The sequence below is a fragment of the Loxodonta africana genome, chromosome 1 (genome assembly GCF_030014295.1).
Source record: "Loxodonta africana isolate mLoxAfr1 chromosome 1, mLoxAfr1.hap2, whole genome shotgun sequence".
NCBI lineage: Eukaryota > Metazoa > Chordata > Mammalia > Proboscidea > Elephantidae > Loxodonta > Loxodonta africana.
The window spans coordinates 203,072,403-203,089,007 of record NC_087342.1 but is presented as its reverse complement, the minus strand read 5'-3'; the positions used below and the strand labels follow the sequence as shown (position 1 = coordinate 203,089,007).

The window sequence follows — 16,605 nt, the reverse complement described above, 5'->3', positions numbered from 1 at the left end:
TGGAGAGCTGTACACCATTTGTTACAGCTGGAACATAGGTGGAGCAATAAGGTTGCAAAGGTGGGTGGTTTTGGGAATATAGAAAGCTTTGTGTACTATACTAGAAAATACGGACTTTCTCTAACGTGACATTGGAAAGTCTTTGATGATGGGTTTTAAGTAGAAGAGTTACTCAGTGAATTAAGCATTTCAGAAAAATCATCCTGGTAGTAGCATAGAATAATGAGAGAGGAAGCAGAGCATAGAAGGAAACAAATCAGGAGACCTTCACAGTATGCAAGAAGTAAGGAAGGGCTGAACCAAAGCACTGACTATGGAGAAAGAGAGTGGGATCCAATGCCAGAGCATCTAATTGACTTAGTGACTGACTCTGTGAAAGGTGAGGGGAAATCAAAGATGATTCCCGGTTTTCTGGCCTCAGCAGCTAGGTGGATAGTGATAGGTTTCTTTGAGGACGTAAACAATGGGGAAAAGCGTAGTTTGGTTCTGAAATTATTGATCAGAACAGTTTTCAGTTCAAGAAACATCAACACAGAGGGAAGATGAAGAGATGAAAACGTGTTATTGTCCAGGGTAACCGTGAGGGAAGAAGAGGCCCCAGAAATACAGCAAATGACGTGTAAGAAATGGCTGGACATAGGAGAAAAACCAAAAAAAAAAAAAAAAGTTTTCCCAGAAACAGAGAAAGAGTGACTGACAATGTCAGATATCAGAAGACTAAATGAATCTGGTGAATTTAATCATTTGAAGTGCTTCATGACCTTAAATTCTGCTTTAGTGTTATAATGGGGAAAAGGTTTGTTCTAGCCAATTTAAGAGGAGAAGGTTGAAGTATATGGGTAGTAGCAGTTGTGTGCTATGTTTCAAGGATTTGAGCTTTTAATGAAGGTTAAGGAAGTTGTGGAATCAGGGTGAGAGTTTTTATTCATGTGCTGTTTGTTTTTGGACTTTTTTTTATAGGGTCACTATGAGTTGAATCAACTTGACAGCAAAGGGTAATGCTTATAGCCAAAATTCCCTGAGTGGCGCAAACAGTTCTCTTGGCTACTAAACGAAAGGTTAGCAGTTCAAATCCACACAATGGTACTGTGGAAGAGAGGCCTGGCAAATCCTGAAAACCCTATGGAGCACAGTTCTACTCTGAAACATGTGGGGTTTATGTTTATAGCCTATGAAGAAATGGCAAGTAGAGAATTTGAAACTACAATTTGCAAGAGCCTTAAGAATATCCTCAAGGGAACGAATAAAGGGATTATTCTTGAATAGAGGTCCCTCTTTCCTTGACACTAGAAGAAAGGAGATGAAGTTAGATTAAAGAGGGAATTCAGAGGATTTAAAACCAATTTTTCTCTGTGAAGGGAGGAAGATGAGGTAAAGGTTTGGGAAAAACCAAGATGCATTGAAAAGTAAATTGTCTTTCCCTAAAGTGTGTGGCTGGGTAAGTGATTTGAACTAGGACTAGATTTTATCTGGAGGAATCAAAAATGAATCAGAAACATCAGAGGCTCAACAAATGTTGACAAAATATCACAAAATAAAACCTCTGAATGACTGATTCAAATTTAACTCTGGTTTTGGTTAAGGCAGTGGTGATGAAGTGATTTGGGATGAGGAGTGGGGCTTTTCTGGCACCTTAGCAGTGTTTCTTCCTGATACCTCACTTCAGTGCCCCAGCTTGTAAAGAAAACATCTGCCAGCCTAGAGCTCTTGTTTGAATTTCTCTTTATGATACCATAGGCTCTTTATTTCTTAGGCTTTACTAGCCAAGAGATCACGTAAACATAAGCTACTTTTAGACTTGGTGTTATGAGAATGTTAAGGCACCTAACTTTTGATACCTTGGTTCTCACTTTGGCTCATTTTCAGTTTTTGTTCTTTACCCCTGGAAATTTTAATTTTCACAACAGACACATGATTTGCAACACAGTATTTCCTGGGTATTGTTATTTTTTCAACCAAAACTGTTTTCAAATTAAAGTACTGTCTGCATTAGTGTTCAGAATTAATGGAAAAAGTAGACCACTATCAGAAGGTGGTGAAAAAGTGAACACTTTCTCAGCATCACCATTTTTTTTTTTTTTCAGTTAAAATTTAAAACCAGTTTGAATTGGGCTCACAGCCTAAAACCTCAAAAACTATTCTACTTGAGGTGAATGTAGCATATAATCTACATATAATCTGCAGCGAAGCTAAAATGATTAGATTTGTAAGTATGTATGAAAATAAGGGTTCTTTCTTGAAACTGATCACTAAAAGGGAAACTGATTGTTAACTTGTCTAGTCTGTACATTCAGTTTTATGCTGGGGCAATGACTTTTTAAATATGAAAATTAACCCCTCCTGGAGAGTCAGTGTTTGCATATTTTGCATAAAACTAGTATGCCCTAAAAGAGTAGGCAAAACAGTTTTGAGGTTACCTTGGCAGAAATTCTAGGTGATTTTTTTTCTTTTTCCCTGTTATAAATTTTATTAAATTTTTATGCTTGTTGTGTCCTCCAATATGGAGGTATTAAACTGCCTTTGGCAGACTGTGGTTTTTGCATGAAGCAAGCAGAAATGTGTGTTGTGAAAAGAGGGTAGATTGGTGTAGGGTAGACTATCTTAGCCAACCTTTCTGTTGTTGTAAAATTATTAAGCAATTCTTTTCCACAGCATATATTTCAAAAATAGATATTGCTTCACTCTATTTAATGGTTATTATTATTTTTCTTCCTCTAATTGAAGTGGTGAATATGTGTAAGTTTTAGAAATATTTTTGAGTTCTAATTTAAAATCATGATGATAATTAACAATTATCCCCAAACTTTAAAATGGATTTATCTACTCTATTATGTTGCCACTCATCACTTTATGGATATTTGAATAGTCTCCAAAGAAAATACTTAGGAAGGGCATGTAATTTTAGATAATAGTTTTTTGTTTTTTTTAATTAAAAAAATAGTATTTTGTTTAAAAAGATTCTTTCTGTTTCAACAGAGACATTAAAGTATCTTGTTCTAGTTTTTCTGGTATTTTTGTTTTTTCACAAGTAAATTTCTGAAGAGGAAGACTGAAAGGCAAACCGTGTGTGTGTGTGTGTGTGTGTCTGTAATGTATCTGTGTGCCTCCTGCATACACCTGTTCTGCGGCTCCAGATTTCAAAATGCATTGTATGACATGTAGGATAAAAATTTTCAAGAATACAAAAGTAAAACTGGAAAATGATTCTAAAAAGAGAAGTGGATTAAATGATTAAGTGATAAATATGTCATGTATATATAGTACTTCCATTTAAATGCGTAGTACTCTGAGAAATTTACTGCGTCATTATACTTCATTCTCATTAAAAAACTCATTGCCATCGAGTTGAGTCAGACTCATAGCAACACTACAGGACAGAGTAGAACTGCCTTCATGGGATTTCCAAGGAACGCCTGGTAGGTTCGAACTGCCAACTTTTTGATTAGCATCAGAGCTCTTAACCAGTACAGCACCAGGGTTTCCAGTACTACATTAAATATTTCTAATTACTCTTACTTCTAGTGAAGTATAATAAAAACTAATATTTATATAGCACATTATTTATATAGAACTTTATGGTTTTCCTTTGGCTATATAACCTGTTTAGTCTATTTCTTATTTAATATGTTGTTGAGTGCTTTATGGTTAACATACGTGAGTAGCACTTTATAAAATGAGTTCATCCTCACTGCTGTTCTGGGACATTCCCAGTGAAACAACTAAAGATGGGAATTGAAGCTCTAAGATGTAAAGTTACTTCGTTCTTATCTTAGGTATCAATATAAATAATGAAAATATAAATAATCAAAATCAACTTTGGGCAGTATTTAATGATGGCTCCTAGTAGTCTCATAGGGTCGCTATGAGTCAGAATTGACTCGACGGCAACGAGTTTGGTTTTTTGTTTTAATAGAATTTTTAAAGCTGAATAATTTTTTAATGCTGATGTGGTATAACTACTTTGAGGAAACCCTGGTGGCGTAGTGGTTAAGAGGAGCCCTGGTGGCGCAGTGGCTAAGAGTTCAAATCTACCAGCCGCTACTTGGAAACCCTGTGGGACAGTTCTACTCTGCCCTGTAGAGTCGCTATGAGTCAGAATCGACTTGACGGCAACAGTCTTTTTTCATTTGTTTCAACTACTTTGAAGAAGGAGCCCTGGTGGTGCAGTGGTTAAAGCACTCGGCTGTTAACAGAAAGGTTGGAGGTTCAAACCCACCAGCCACTCTGCAGGAAAAAGATGTGACAGTCTGCTTCTGGAAAGATTATAACCTTGGAAACCTATGGGGCAGTTCTCCCCAACCCTGTAGGGTTGCTACAAGTGGCATTTGACTCACAGGAGTGGGCAGTGGGTTTGGATTTTGGTTTTAACTACATGGAAAACATCTTATTTTTTTATGAGATGACATCATAACTGAGTTCATGTACTTTAGAACTGTATTATTATATGGTCTTAATTATTTCACTTTGTCCGAAAATATGCAAAAATGCTTTGTTCCAAGACAAAAAACAAGATGTAACACTTGCTACCACTGTTTGAAAGAAGCATTTACAAACATTATGTAAATGTCAGATAAAGGGCAAGTAGCCACAACCCACCACTGTCTTATACAGAAGATCAAAAGGAATTTTCAAGTGTGAATACAGTGGTAGTACTCTGTTTGGTTTTGATTACTTAAAAATAAAAAGAAAATAGGAAAGGTACCATAGTATTTATATATATTATATATATGGAAACCTTGGTGGAGTAGTGGTTAAGAGCTAAGCTACATCCGCTAACCAAGAGTTCAGCAGTTTGAATCCACCAGGTGCTCCTTGGAAACTCTAGAGCAATTGTACTCTGTCCTATAAGGTCACTATGAGTCAGGATTGACTTGATGGCAACGGGTTTTTATATATATATAAAATTATTAAAGAAACCATAGTTTTTATATGTATAATAAACTATCATTTAACATTTCGTTAATTCAGATTACATTTTTATAGTAAATTGGGAAATCAAACTGTTTCGGTTTTTTCAAATTAGAACACATTGTGATTGTTGAAAGTGATTTTTAAAAATAATAAAGATAGAATGAATGATTTAATAATGGACAGACGACTAAATCATTGCTGAAATTAATTCTAAGTTACAAGATGAATTTACTGATAAACATTTAAAACTTTTTTGTGTGGACTGTTCTTTATTTTCCTATAATAGCTGAAGTTATAGTGTTGCACTCACTCGTTTCTGTGAGTCCATTGTACTCAGACATCATAGGTTTTATGTGTTGTAAACATTGTATATAATTACAGAAATTGCTGGATCACTATTTTAATGCTGTTTTTAAACTGTGTGTTAAAAATAAGGTTTTTGTACGTGGTGGAAACTACTCACAGAATTCACGTGGAAAGCTAGGTTACAGCTGTGCTATCTGTGTCACCGTAATGTATGTAACAGTGAATAGTACAGGTGTTTCTATGCAATCTCTGAAAAGGAGGTATCTGCCATTTCACTGCAATGTTAGAGAACTGTGGACACGAAACATTTTATCTTCCTTAATCAAAAGCAGTAAATGGGTTACTTTTATTTTTTGCATTTCCTCGTGTAACTTTAAAGTGACCACTCTTAACGTTAGTAATAATGTCAGTTCCATGATAAGCAGACAGTTACAGTAAAACAGATTTATTTTCATATGGTTATGCTCTTCATTACCACTGTATTCCCTCCTTGATTAAAATCTATTCTGCTTTGTACTTTAAAAACTTAACAATATAAATCATTAGTACCCCTTTTGACCTACCATATGCCCTTGTAAGCAAGTATTTCTCAGGCAGTTTTTGCATTCAGTAACCCAGGAAATTACACTTTAGTTTCTGATTTGCCTTTCATATTACAGGTCAACAAAAATCTCTCGTTTACTTCGACATCAACCTCCTCAAAACAGCCCGGCTTAAAACAGTCAAACGTGCTGTCCGCTCATGAGATTCTGCGTCAGTTTGGTTTCACTCAGACCGGTGAGCCTCTTTCTTAAAACTTTGATTATTCTTTTAAATGTTCAGATGCTATTTTTAAAATGAATATCATTTATTTTCACTTCAGAAATAAAGCTCATGGCATTGAAATGGTCAGTTTTCACACTTGGTGAATTACATTCTAGCATTTTTTTTTCTTTAAAATCACAAAAGTTGTTATTTCAAAATTTGAATTTGGTAGCTTTAACAGTAGACACTCTCAACTTTATTCTGTTGAACAGTTAATAACTTAGAAGTTGTTTTAAACATGTATAATACTAAATCTGATTTAGTTTCCCAGTTGGATAAAGGCATCATAGTTTACGGATGATCTCGTTTTATAATTGATTTCAAAGAAAGCCAAAGTAAAGTGCATTTTGGCAGAAGTAGGATGCAGCCTGCAGCAACATTTTATCTCTTCAAAGTTGACAAATTAATAAAATATGCAAAAAAAGCTACTTAGAAAAATCTTACTTGAATCGCTGAGTTAAAACAAGCTCTACAGTCGCAAATTTTTAGGCTAATGTTTTAAATTAATTTGAATGAGATTTTTCAAAGGATATCAAAGAAAAAGCATCTAGGTGAGAAATGTTCATTTTTGGTGTTGAAAGATGACTTTTCTGCTCATTAGCTATGTTTTTTGGCAGTATTTTTTCTGTTATTGAGTTATTTTTAGAAGGGTAAGACAGCTGATAACAGAACAATTATCTTTGACAAAAAGATTATAAGAAAAAGTAGGAACTTGAGCTTAAAATGTTCAACATAATTTGTTTAGAAATTTGGAGACAATACCACTTTTCATGGAAACCCTGGTGGCGGAGAGGTTAAGAGCTACAGCTGCTAACGAAAAGATCGGCAGTTCGAATCTACCAGGCGCTCCTTGGAAACCCTATGGGGCAATTCTGCTTTGTACTATAGGGTCGCTATGAGTTGGAATGGACTCGATGGCAGTGGGTTTTGGGTTTTATCACTTTTCTACTTCAAAAATATTTGGAGTATATACATGAAAGTTATTTAAGTATCATCATACTAAAAACCAAAAACCAAACCCAGTGTCATCGAGTCGATTCCGACTCATAGTGACCCTATATAGGACAGTAGAGCTGCCCCATAGAGTTTCCAGGGAGCACCTGGTGGATTCGAACTGCTGACCCTTTGGTTAGCAACTGTAGCACTTAATCACTGCGCCACCAGGGTTTCCAAGTATCATCATATAGATCACGTATTACATATGGAAAAGATATATAACTTGGATTCAGAACTCTTACATTCAGTCCTGTGCCTTTTATGATCTTTATTACTTGCAAGCCTTAGAATCTTCATTTGAAAACTGGAAATCATGTCTACAGTATATATTGTTGAAGTTCAAATGAGATAGCATATATGAAAACACTTTGTAAACCATAAGGTATTATACATGCAACATACGTAGACAGTTGTATAAAAAAATTAAATGCTTTGTATTTTAAATTTTTGGTGTTCTGTATATCTGCCAGAAGTTGGAGCAGTATTGTTGGTCTTTGCTGTTTATGCTGGAGGGCACACCATGGACTACCCTCTTTAAACTCTGTAAATAGATATTTGGTTTGCCTTCAGACCTTATCCGTGTAATGACTAGGAGAAAGGGAACCTACTTCCTCCACTCCGTCTCTACCACCTCTTTCTACTGAGGTCTAAAATTCATAAAAACAAAACTTTTCCTCCACATATCCGGATTAAAGGCTTAAAATGTAAATGTCTGGTTGAATTAATATATTGACTGAGATTCAGTCAAGTAATGTCTTAAGTCTGTTAGCCAACAAGGTGTAGATAATAGATAAAAAATTCATTTTCTGTAAAGGAAAAGATCAGAGAGGCTAAATAAGAAGGTCTTTGAAATGGGAAGAGGGATTACCACTGAGACAGATAAGGAATACAGATAGAGAATAAAGGGAAAGCAGGATATGATAAAGACAAGCCTTGCAAACTTCACAGTTGTGCCTAGGATTGGCTTAATTTACTTTTCAGCTTTCCATGGCCAGATAGGCCAGAGTGGGGTATGTGTATTGAGCCCTGGTGCCACAGTAGTTAAATCCCTTGGTTGCTAACCGTAAGATCTGTGGTTTCAACACATCAGCTGCTCCAAGGGAGAAAGATGTGTCAGTCTGCTTCCATAAAAATTTACAGCATTGGAAACACTATGGGGTTAGGGTCACTATGAGTCGGAATTGACTTGAGAGCAACAGGTTTCGGTCCATTCATATATGCACTGTCTCCGAAGTATCACCATTAAGCCATATAATACATAGTTTTTGTTTCCATTGTTAATATGCCTGGCCTCATTTTAAAGCATACCCTTCCTAGAAGGTTTATTGAGATATCAATGTATAGAAAAATTATTAAAAACAGAGTATGTTGGTTACCACCACGGACTGCTCTGACAGGGACCACAATAGAGGGTCCCGGATGGAACTGGAGAAGATTGTAGAATGAAATTCAAATTCACAAAAAAAAAAAAAGACCAGACTTACTGATCTGACAGAAACTGAAGAAACCCCAAGTGTGTGGCCCCCGAAACCCTTTTAACTTAGTTCGGGAGTTACTCCTGAGGTTCACCCTTCAGCCAAAGATTAGACAGGCCTATAAAACAAACAATAGCACACGTAGTTTAACCATGCGACTAAATGAGCACACCAGCCCAGGGACAAGGACAAGAAGGCAGGAGGGGACAGGAAAGCTGGTAATGGGGAACCCAAGGTTGAGAAGGGGAGAGTGTTGACACATCACAGGGTTGGCAATGGTGGCACAAAAAAATATGTGTATTGTTTAATAAGAAACTAATTTGTTCAGTAAACTTTGATGTAAAGCACAATAAAAAAAAAGTTTAAATGTTAACCACACACACACACACAAAAAGACAATATGTAATCCATTGCAAAATGGCCAAGTTAATCCATCCCTGTGGAAAAGCTGCACTAGGAACTAGGTGAACTAGTTTCTAGGTGTGGCTCCTCTACTTAAATGACTAGAATCTTAAGCAGTTCCTTCAGGCCTGTTTTCTCTCATCCCTACAGGTAGTTGAGGGCACTGGTGTTTGATGAGTTTCTGTCTTAAAGATTCTGTGAATCTATTCAATACTCAAGTGATAGTTAAGTGGTCTTGATTCTACAAATGAACTAGCAGAATATGAAATGCAGAACTACAAAAATAATGTAGATGATCTGTTAAAAAGTAAAATCTTACTGTATATCTATTTGAAATATGCAAGTCATATCTGTAGATGTTTGGCTTTGTACAGTATAAGTAAAAACTGTTTACCCAGAGCTAGTCAGTATGGGTTCACTAGCTCTCATGATAGGAAGTTTAAGAGCAGGAGTTGAGATAGATAGATAGAGACATATAGACATACAGAGGTAGGTGTACGTATACATATATATACATTTTTTTAATAGTTTGTTCAAGGCCCTCTTCTAGGGATATAAACTAAATATTACAGTCTGCATATAAAATGAGTTACTTTATTAATATGAATTTACTAACGTAATTTTTTTTTTTTTTATCTTCGTGTCGTGTCTTTTTTTGGTGACAGACTTGGATTTTGGTGAGTGGATGACATGGTTTCTAAAAACAATTACTTCTGTCCTTCTCCAAGTTTTGTTTGTGTTCGCCATTAGGCTCTAAACAATATTAAACTTGATAGCCAAGCATTTCGTCCAATTTATCTGTCGTATCCTATTTACCTTGACAGTCAATATATTTAAACAAAATCATAAAATCATTTAGATAACTTCAGTAGTGGTTAAGAGATTTGTACGGGTAACTTTTGGGCTTCTACATGTTGAATAATATTTCAAGAACTTTTTTATTATTTCATTTTTGTTCTGTATACCTTTGGTAAGTATACACTTAACCAGCTCTTAAAATTAGGAACTAGCTTTCCAGTTAACTTATTTTTATTGTTTTCAAGGTTTCAACATTTTTTAAGGTTTTAATTTTTTATAGAGTAAAGCAAAACTTTTAGATAGTATAACTGAAATGTAAAATGAATCCTGGGTTGGAATTTCAGAAATGCTGTGATATTGTGTTACAAATATTGTAGGATAGAGATTACAGCTAAGCTGAAAACATAATGGTTCTTGTATTTCAAGAGAAAAACAATTTGGCAAAAATTAGGAATTAGAAGGACTACTCCGTAAGCACCTGTTGACACTGAGTCAATTCCGACTCATAGCAACCCCATAGCACCCTATAAGACAAAATAGAACTGCCCCATACTCGATGGCAATGGTTTTTTACGGTTAATCTTTACAAAAGCAGACTGCCACATCTTTCCCCCACAGAGCAGCAAAGTGGGTTTGAACCACCAACCTTTTGGTTAGCAGTCAGGCACTTGGCCACTGTGCCAGGGTTGCTGTGAGTCAGAACCGACTAGAGGGCACCTAACAACAACAAACAACCTCAAGAAGCACAGCTGATGGTAGAAGGGGGTTTCCATTTTAAGGAAGGTAAAATGAGCTTCAAAGAACTTTCCCATTCCATCAGAATTAGAAGACCTTTCTCTTAGTATTACATAATGAACTTTAAACTATTAATTGAAAAAAGAATGCTTTATTGAATTCTGATTTGAAACCTCCTAAATTCCAAGACTTCAGTTCATATGATGGGAGGTGGGTGAATTATTTCACTGTCATATAATCTACATAATTGATTTTTTGTAGACCAATATCTTAAATGTGCTTTTTGGTACTAAAAGGAATTAAAAAAAAAAAATTGCTTTTATTGTGTAATTTTTAAAAGCAAGAATCATTTTTCCAAAACAACCACTTTCCTGGATTCAACACGTGTATTTTGGTGGAAAAAGCACTGGAGTTGGGATCAGAAGACCGGAAGGGCCAGCCTGATCTCTAATTCTACCGCTTCCTACCTGTGTTATCTTAAGTAGTTGCCTTTCACCAAGCGTAATGTGCCTGTATTCTTTGCTTCATAGAAGTGTGAGGCTCAAGAAAATACTTTTAATACTTTGAGAACCATAAAATATTGTGAGAATAAACAATAAGAGATTTTGTGAGAGGTTCTTTTGACTTTTTTATTATTTTTTTTTAAATCACGCATGATGGCCAAAGGGAAGAAGGAAATTGTATTTTAAAACATGATCCAATAAAATGTGTTAAGTGATGATTATAAGGAAAAAAGAAGTCAGAAATGCAAAAAAATTGAATTTTTAGAAGCATGCCAGAAAAGACATTAAGGTAGAGTAATTTTAAGAGGAAGGTTTTCAAACAGCATCTCAAACTTTAATAATTCACCAGAACCCACTTATCTTTTGGAACTTTAGTTTTCCACATTAAGTATCTACCCTAAACCATCTTTGACATGTCATGAGATAACATTAATGCCTTGAGATAATGAAAACCAAGGTAACAGGCCAAAATCTGTGTGAGGGGTATCAGTGGAGTTAGAGGACAATCCTTTGTTTCACAGATGATGGAAACGAACAGGAACAACAACAGGACGCCGTTTATTAGCTTCTGTGTTTCTCTTAGGATTTGCTTGTCTCTGAAAACACAATCTGTAGGGGCATCAGAAAAATTTAACATATGTCTTATAATTCTATATTGCCGTCTGGTTCTTCATGCACTGAATGTTCATTTAGTATTAATGCTCCCATTGAAATACTAAATTTCTTCTAATACCCTCTGGAGGGATAATATGAATGCAAACTCTTCTCCTCGTTTAAATCTGATTTTAATGAGCATGAATTTCCCAATTACTCCATACCCACTTGTTTTGTAAGAAGCTATTTTATATGGTGTATACAGTTTCAGCCTTGTAATTGTTTTCAACCTTTTCCCTCCCATCTCTTAAAAACAGAAAACTTGCCTTAAGCTTTTCTTCTACTCCAGTCACATTTCTTTGAGTGTATATATTTAAGAACCCACTAAATTTAGTTGTCAAGTATACTATAGCATTTTTCTCATTAATTTTTTTAATGAAATAACTATATTAACAGTGAAAACTGTAAGCTATGGGAAATTAAACTGAGGTCATTGATTCGATGACTTTGAAAAGTATGTAATTTAACTCTACCATTGCCATAGTGGAGCTCTTGTGGCGTAGTGGTTAAGAACTTGGCTGCTAACCAAAAGCTCTCAGTTTGAATCCACCAGCCACTCCTTGGAAACCCTGTGGGACAGTTCTACTCTGTCCAGTAGGGTGGCTATGAGTCAGAATAGACTCGACAGCAATGAGTTCTTATAGCCATAGTGCGTGCTAGATCATTGAGTTCGTTCTTTATAGGTATTCTAATATTTACTTTTTCCATAGCCTTCTAATTAATATGTTCACAATCTCTAAAATTATCTTGTTTTATATTTTGAAGAATAGAAGTTATTTGCATATCAAAAATTTTAAAAAGATCAAATGTAGGATTTTTGAGATGTTAGGCAAAGCTAAACAGAGCCATTATAGTATACCATGACTCTAAAATATAAAATCTAATCAGAAAAGATATTCAGCCGCAATCTATGGTAGCTAACTACTTTCTGCCATACCAGCCAACCAACCCACTGCTGTCAAGTCGATTCCAACTCAAAGTAACTCTATAAGACAGAGTAGAACTTCCCCGTAGGCTTTCCAAGGCTATAAATCTTTACAAAAGCAGACTGCCACTCTTCCCTCCCTCGCCCTCCCAGGGCTGGTGGATTCAAACTGCTGACCTTTTGATGAATAATTGAGCACGTTAACCACTGCACAACCAGAGCTCCTTTCTGTCATATATGTGACAAATTAATCATTGCCATGAGTGAACTTGGAGTTTCCTAAAAGAAGTTTCTGTACTTCTACATCGTATTTCTACAGGCTGTGGCATAAATGGTTTGCACTCCACTGCTAACCAAAAGGTTGGAGGTTTGAATCCACCCAGTGGTACCATGAAAAAAAGGCCTGGCAAGCTGCTTCCATAAAGATTACTATTGCTGTCGAGTCAGTTCAGACTCATAGCGACCCTATAGGACAGAATAGAATTGCCCCATAGAGTTTCCAAGGAGCGCCTAGGGGATTCGAGTTGCTGACCTTCTGGTTAGCAGCCATAGCTCTTAACTACTACGCCACTAGGGTTTCTCCATGAAGATAACAGCTCAGAAAACCCTGCGGAGCTCAGTTCTACTCTGTAACATAAGGGCTCACCATGAGTCGGAATTGACTCTACGGCAGCGGGTTTGGTTTGGTTTTGGTCTTATTTCTGGTGATAACGTTGTTGTTGTTGTGTGCCATCAAGTCAATTCCAACCCAAAGTGACCCTAGGACAGGGTAGAACTAACTGCCACATAGGGTTTCCAAGGCTATAATCTTTACAGAAGCAAATTAGCACGTCTTTCTCCCTCAGAGCGGCTGGTGGCTTTGAACCAGGGCTTAGAACTGGTTCTGCCTGGTTCAGTCATGGCCACGGTAGTGAAACCAGAATGGACCTGAATTTTTAAAATGTGGCTGAACCTGAAGGATTCCCAGAATGGGGAAAATTATAGGTCAAAGCCCTGCTAGAAACTTAATTTCCCTCTTAACAAAACGAAGGCAGCATGTGCATTGCATAGTAATCAAATCTCTTGACTGGCAGAATGGGAAAACAGTGGCACTCCACTCAGAGATGGCCGCCAATCTCACCAGTTTAAATGTGTGTTGCTCTCCACAGTCCTGGCAGTAATCCAGTCTCCCACATCAGGTTCCTGAAAGGGCCCACTACACCTCTTCTGAAGCTCCCATTCCCGGACTTCAACCTGTAATTTTTCCAGTTCGGGGTATAGGTCTGTTTCACCCAAATTTTAAAAAAGTTTGAGTCTGTTCCAATTTCACTTTGTCGACCTTGACTGAACTGGGCAGAATCAGTTTGAAGCCCCAGTTTGAACCACCGACCTTTGGGTTCGCAGTTAAGCACTTAACCACTGCACCACCTGGGCACTTTGCATTACCATTCTTTAACCTTTCGGGGGAAACTTTGGACTCACCGTTGACTCTCCTTCTCCCTTCTAACTAGCCTGTCTCAGAGTCCTCTTATTTTTCATAAATCTTAATTCAGCAGTCGTGTTTTTTAATCTCTCTGGCCTCTTTCCTATCCGGTTTGTTACTTTTTCTAGTATCAAAGTTTTGTGGATTTCATTACATTGATTTTTTTTTGTGTTCAGTTTATTCTGTGTTTTTTATTTCAGACTATGTGTTTTTATTATATGTGGTAATTCTCAGTGTCAATTTTTTTTTAAATGAAGGACTAGGTAATATGATTTTCCTCTTCAGTTGTGTAATTAGCTTCATAATCTTTATATTTTTCTCATCTTAGCGGAGAGTTTGTTGAGAACTTCGTATATATGGGTAGACATATTAACTGGCAACTTACATTTAAAGTAAGCAGTCAGGATGAATGGACCCAGCTGTCAGGCTGTGAGCTCCTGATTACCAGAACGAAGGTAACAGGGACGACAGTATCCACTCCAGAAGCCTTCAGTCTTCCCAGATGGTTTGTTCAATATTATTTTAAAAGTCAATTTCAGTGAATTTTGGCTTGTGGTTAATGCTGAACAGCCTTTGTTTTCTATGTGAAGTTTATAACCTGTTTGGTGTAGGTGTTTTACATATGATGGCCCTGCCCCTGTCCCCATCAAATATGCTAACTCTGTGTTCACAGGTCCTCTGAGTTTGAGTCACATAGGTCCTATCTCTGCTGTAGCCCCTATAATGTTTTCAGACAGATGTTTCTACACATTTCCATCTTCCATAAATTTCTCGAAATCTCTAATCCATTCTTTTTCAAGCTCACCAGTGACCTTCACATTGCTCACCTCAACGGTCAATTCTTTGTTCTTATCTTACTTGACTGACCAACAGCATTTGACATATTTGATCCTGTCGTCTTTAAAACATTGATTTCTGGAACACCACACTCCTGGCTTTCCTCTTCTCTTATTAGCGCCTCCTTTTCACTCTCATTTGCTGATTCTTCCTCTGTTCTTTCATGTCTCATTAGATTGTTCCACTGCGTTCTGATCCTCCTTTATTCTCTCTGTATGCTCATTTCCTTGGTTATGTCATGACTTGAAATAAAACTCATGCGCCCATGATTCTCAAAGTGCTTGTCTTCAGCCCAGACCGCTTTTCTGAACTCCAGACCTGTGCAGTCCAATACAGAACCTTCTAGCCACACATGGCTATTGAGCATGTGAAATGTGGCTAATGTGACTGAGGACCTGAAATTTTTTTTGTGTGTGTGTGATAAATTTGAATTTAAACAGCCACATGTGTAGCTGATATATTGCACAATTGTTGTTTGGTGCCATCGAGTCTGTTCCCACTCACAGCAACCCTGTGTACAACAGAAGAAACACTGGCCAGCCCTGCGCCGTCCTCACAATTGTTATACTCTACCTCATTGTTGCACCCACTGGGTCAGTCCATCTTGTTGAGTGTCTTCCTCTTTTTCTCTGACCCCCTCTATTTTACCAAGCATGATATCCTTATCCAGGGACTGGTCCCTTCTGATAACATGCTCTGTTGGCGCAGCGTTTAAGAGCTGGCTGCTAAACAAAAGGTTGGCAGTTCAAATCCACAAGCCACTCCTGTGGGGTGTTCTACTCTGTCCTGTAGGGCCACTATGAGTTGGAATGGACTCACCGGCAACAGGGATTGCACGATACGGATCTACAAAACCCACTTCTGTGTAAATCTTCATTATCTGACACAAACAAGTTGGGTATTCCAACATAAAGGATAAATTTCCAGTTTAAAAGCTTGAATACGAATAATGCTTTTAATAGTAGAAGTTTCCTGACTGTAATGTTGAAGATTTTATGGTTTTTCATCACCGTGATTTTGAAGAGATGTTATTGATGAGCAATACTGGGATGGACTTGAATAGGGACTGGCCTCTACCAGTTTCTAATTTTTCTTATTTAAATTAACACATGATATTCTGGTGACACTTAGCCAAGAGGTCAGAGAAACCTGGATTTAAACCCAGATTCTTTCACTTGTGCTATGACCTCGAGTGAGTTACTTATTATTTTGTCTTAGTGACTTGTTATTCAAAAATAGAGGATTGGAAAGTATTTACTACAAGCGAAAGTGTTTAAATAACAAGGTATGTTTGATTTACAATGCAATAAGAGTAATCAGTGGTATCTTTATGACTATATTCAGAATAGCTTTAATCATTAAACATTCTTATTTTAAATTTATCTAACTTCCCTCTTTATCCAACTTTCCCTTTAGAGTAGGAAAGCACCATGTTCCTAGAATTAAACATAGTAAATATATTAAAATCCAAATTCCTCTAGTACATGTATTATTTCAAAATATAACTTCTAGGCATACTGATTAAAATGCTTCTGTGACTAAGTAGCTTATATTGTGTAATTCAAAACTGGGAATCTTTGAAGGTGTCAGAAGTACATTATCAGAGCATAATTTATACCAAATGAAAGTAGTGAATGGTGCGTCATTAACTCCTGTACTCCAGGGTAAAGCAATCTCTGTCAGTAACCAACTTCACTCAGAGGTGGGAAGTAAATGAAGAATTGTACCAATGTTTTATTGCTGAAATGAACTGGGTGAGGGGATTGGTTATAAAATGACTAAAATATATTGACCAGA

At 36.6% G+C, this 16,605-nt stretch overlaps 1 protein-coding gene across 12 annotated transcripts in view; it reads left to right on the top strand.

Moving 5' to 3' along the window:
- Positions 1-16,605, top strand: part of AHI1 (Abelson helper integration site 1) — a 212,412-nt gene that overhangs the window by 102,737 nt on the left and 93,070 nt on the right. For 9 of the 12 annotated variants that reach the window (XR_010322954.1, XR_010322957.1, XR_010322958.1 and 6 more), the window contains 2 exons: positions 5,877-5,994; positions 9,560-9,571. Coding sequence is in view for 8 of the 12 variants with exons in the window: in XM_064291148.1 (XP_064147218.1) it covers positions 5,877-5,994; positions 9,560-9,571 (130 nt within the window). In the remaining 4 variants the exon portion in view is untranslated. The remainder of the gene's footprint in view (positions 1-5,876; positions 5,995-9,559; positions 9,572-16,605) is intronic. The other 3 variants (XR_010322959.1, XM_064291180.1, XM_064291155.1) reach the window with 1 other exon arrangement.